A 3,752-nucleotide genomic window follows, 5' to 3' on the forward strand; every position below is an offset into this window, starting at 1 on the left:
AATGGGAGTGGGAGTAATTTCACCAGGAGTGGGACGGGACAGGATTTAGATTTCTACTCTGGCCCGGGATCGGGACGGGACACAATTTTTTTCTGTGGGAGTGGGACGGGACAGGAGTGAAAATCCACTCCCGTGTCAGTCTCTAGTGTGCAAGCAGAAAGAGGGTAGGGAAAAGGAAGCGAGGTAGGAGGGAAAAATAGGTTTAGCGCCACTGCAGCACGGGAGTCAGGATTACGTCCAGGAGCGAATGGATAAAAAGACCGGAGGAAAAAAAAAAAAAAAACATGAATGGATACTCTTGGAGACATGTCGATGCATCAGATCGACACAAAATTATTATTTTTTATACTTCTAGTTACTATATTTGGGCAAAAATGGCTGCTCACAAACTTAATGATCGCAACGAAAATTATTGCTTTTATTTCTTTACTTATTAACACTAAATTCATTAAATTACCACAAAAGTATCCATTGGTTATTCCTTACTGACCGAACTTTTCCTTTAATGAGGATGAAACTGAACCCGTAAATTTAGTCTGACAAAATGCTCAAAGTATAATGCTTAAATTCAACAGTAAAGCTTTTAAATTTTACAAACTAATAGTTTGAAATGTGTAAAAATACTAAATATTTTGAAATTTTAATGAGACCGTCTCAAGCTGATTTTTAAAATAAGGATTAAGGCAATAAAAGGCGCCTCACGCCGTTTATCACCTTTTCCCAGAAAACGTGATAACACACTTGTCCAGTGTGACGCCTTTATCATGTTTTTAGGGAAATGAAACCAGCCGTTTTATCCCGGCTGTTTGTCCAGTGTGACGGAGCCAGAAAGACGACGGACGGAGGGTTTATTTGACTGTCAGGAAGTTCAAACTGAATCAGAACGAGAGCAAAGCTGGACACAGAAACAGAAAGGTCTTTTATCCCACATGTTAACCACGATGACTCAGAGGAGAGAAAACAGAAAACCTCTTACAAGAAATTTGCATGTGGAGTGAAAGGAAAAGGGCGGTTGGAAGGGCACAAACTCACCCTGCATGAGGAAAGTGCTGAGCAGCTGATCGGTGGCCACGGGTTTGATCTCTGTACGCAGGTTGACGTAGCGACCGACCACTAGAGGCGCCCTCCTGAACCCAAGGATCCTGAAACAGGAAGGAAATATGCAAGGATTACAGATGAATGAGTGTGAATAAAGCCCAGCAGTGATGCTCACTCACCTGTCCAGGTGAAAAGCAGCCACCTCTGCATTGTGTCTGTCGTATCCTGCGTATGGCTCTCCTTCAACCACATAATCTCTGTTGTATCTGAGCAGGAAAAACAGCGTAAGAACCTGAACAAGAACATTTGTAACTGAATGTCTGACTCCGTCTGACCTCTTGGGTTTAAAGACCACTTTCTGAGCTCCGTCCAGCACCAGCAAGGCTTTGAGCTGAGTGCCCTTATAGCCCACATCGGCGCGCTCTATCCTGGCTGTGCTCAGCGAGGTCAGCACAGCAGCCAGCTCAGGGGTCTCCTCCGGGTACACCTCTCTGGGGCCCACCCACTGACTCGCTATCTCCCACGGAGACTGGAGAGTGTGCGTGAGGCGAGCTCCCCGAGGCAGAGAGAGACCCGACTCCATCTGCGAGGATTATCATGCAACAGACAATAGAAAACTATCGTTAATAATGTAAAGATGGTATGTTGAAGATGCTTCATGTAAACAGCAGGAGGGAAATCCTGATCTTTCTCTCTGTCAGTAGTTAAAGCTCCATCCAGATGCTGACCTTACGAAACGCCCGCAGGTCCCGGCGGCTGGCTGCAGAGCCCTCGCCTCCATCTAGCAGGAAGATCTTGGCCAGGCCCAGCAGGAGGAGCACGGCACACAGCACCACCACGCGCTGTTTGAGCTTCATCTCCGCGCCACCCGCCCCCCGCACGCCGCGTTGGTCCCTCGCAGTGGTCCCCCCCTCACCGCTGATGCATGGCTCCTGTAAGTGACCGTCTCCCACCAGCCAAGCACACCCTGGAGGAGGAAACCTTCCAAGAGACGAGAGATCCGCTGCCTTTCCCCGTCTTACCTAGGAGGGGATGAGGGAAAAAATGAGAGGAGGGACGGAACCAGGACAGCTGTGCTGCTGGTGATGCGTTGAGAAAGAGATTGATTTGCTGCCCCGATGGTCCACTTCCCCTCCTAGGGGCAGATGACGACCCAGTTCTGCAGCTCGGCGAAAGCCTGCACAGCGTATAACCCCGTTTCCAAAAAAAACACAGGACCTAAAAGTGGAGAGCAGATAAAACAGGAGGGACTGCTATGGAAGCCCTTCAGCTCTAAGCTAAACCCTGTAGTCAGCTGCAATAAAAATAAAAAATCTATCATTGTTTCCGGGAGACGGAGTCAAAAACCTGACCTGCAGTCTGATGGCAAACATCCCTAATGCTCTCCTGAAATAAAGGACATCCTCCTCTAGGCCACAGAGGGAGCATCCAGGTTTTTATCTCAGCTGACAATAGCTCATCACGGTGAATGAGTGCAAACTTCCATTAACGCTCAGCAGCATAAAGAGGTTAAGAAGCAGCATATGCTTCAATACACATGATGATACAGTGTGACATTCAGAGCAGGAAAAACACTGAGCCTGCAAAACTAAAACAGTCTGAGAGAAGTGATGCAGCACACAGCTGTCCCTCCACCCTACCTGCACCACATTACATTTATTACTCCTTTACACACACAGTACATTTTCACCTGCAAGACTCCAGGAAAACATCTACCTGTGATGTCATTGCTTGATACTCCAATGACATGAAAAGCCCCAAAACTTTATTCATTTCCAACAAATCTGGACTTTATTGTAAATTAGCAGAAGAGCCGCTGAGGAAAGAAAAGAAAGTTTTCTAAAAGCCATAAAATGGATGCAGCAATACATGTATGATATTCTGCTCAGGCGAGATAATGTAAACTAAGAGCAGCGCCTATCGATTTTTTTTCCTTTATTTTTTTTTTATTTAAAAATATATAATTCTGGTATATTAACATTTTTAAATAAATAAACATTTGAATTACAGAAAAAAAAATGTATTTTCATTTTATATGCATTAAATATTCCAAAGAGTCAAAGTTAGAAAATAATCCACTGGACTTTGTTTCCATGTTTGGAGACGTTTCGCTTCTCATCCAGGAAGCTTTTAAATTCAAAATGTTTGGATTAGCGCCGAGTTCCAGGCTTTTATAAAAGCCTTTATATGGCTTAGAAAACATGCATGTTGAAGCTAGAAAACCAACCTATTACAAGGCTTTTGTTAGGCTGCGATTGAGGTCTTCGTGAGCGGGGACGAGCGCTGACGGACGATTTGGAATCTGGGGGTCAATCTGAAGGATCAGAGGTAGAACTGGGTAATTAATCAGTTTTATCAATAGAGAAAATCTGGATTTATTTTGTCCACCAATGCACTTCTTGGGCTGATCTACCAGTGTGGGATTCCCCTACCTGCAAACAGTTAGTTATATTTTTAATCTTTTTACAAGCAGGTTTCACAGATTTACCTGCATTAATATCAACTTCCAGAGGGGACGAATAGATATAAATCCTAGTTTTAAAAGTAATATAAGTTCATTTTCTTTTGAAACTAGAATATTACAATTTAGTAGGAACTACTTTGCAAAGAATTTACAGAAACTTCATTTAAAGGAATAGTACACCCAAAACATGATTAGCCTTCATTTTCTACTCACCCCCATGCTGAACAACACTCTGGAGTACTTTTTTGAT

At 43.9% G+C, this 3,752-nt stretch overlaps 1 protein-coding gene across 1 annotated transcript in view; it reads right to left on the reverse strand.

Moving 5' to 3' along the window:
• The window catches only part of fam20b (family with sequence similarity 20 member B), a 35,925-nt gene that overhangs the window by 30,176 nt on the left and 1,997 nt on the right, over positions 1–3,752 (reverse strand). The window contains exons 2-5 of the mRNA XM_015392992.1: positions 1,767–2,060; positions 1,374–1,621; positions 1,218–1,304; positions 1,033–1,142 (exon numbers count right to left, since the gene is read on the reverse strand). Coding sequence (XP_015248478.1) covers positions 1,033–1,142; positions 1,218–1,304; positions 1,374–1,621; positions 1,767–1,895 — 574 coding nt within the window. The 5' untranslated portion in view covers positions 1,896–2,060. The remainder of the gene's footprint in view (positions 1–1,032; positions 1,143–1,217; positions 1,305–1,373; positions 1,622–1,766; positions 2,061–3,752) is intronic.

The sequence above is a fragment of the Cyprinodon variegatus genome, unplaced genomic scaffold, assembly GCF_000732505.1.
Source record: "Cyprinodon variegatus isolate N-32 unplaced genomic scaffold, C_variegatus-1.0 Scaffold618, whole genome shotgun sequence".
NCBI classification, from domain to species: domain Eukaryota; kingdom Metazoa; phylum Chordata; class Actinopteri; order Cyprinodontiformes; family Cyprinodontidae; genus Cyprinodon; species Cyprinodon variegatus.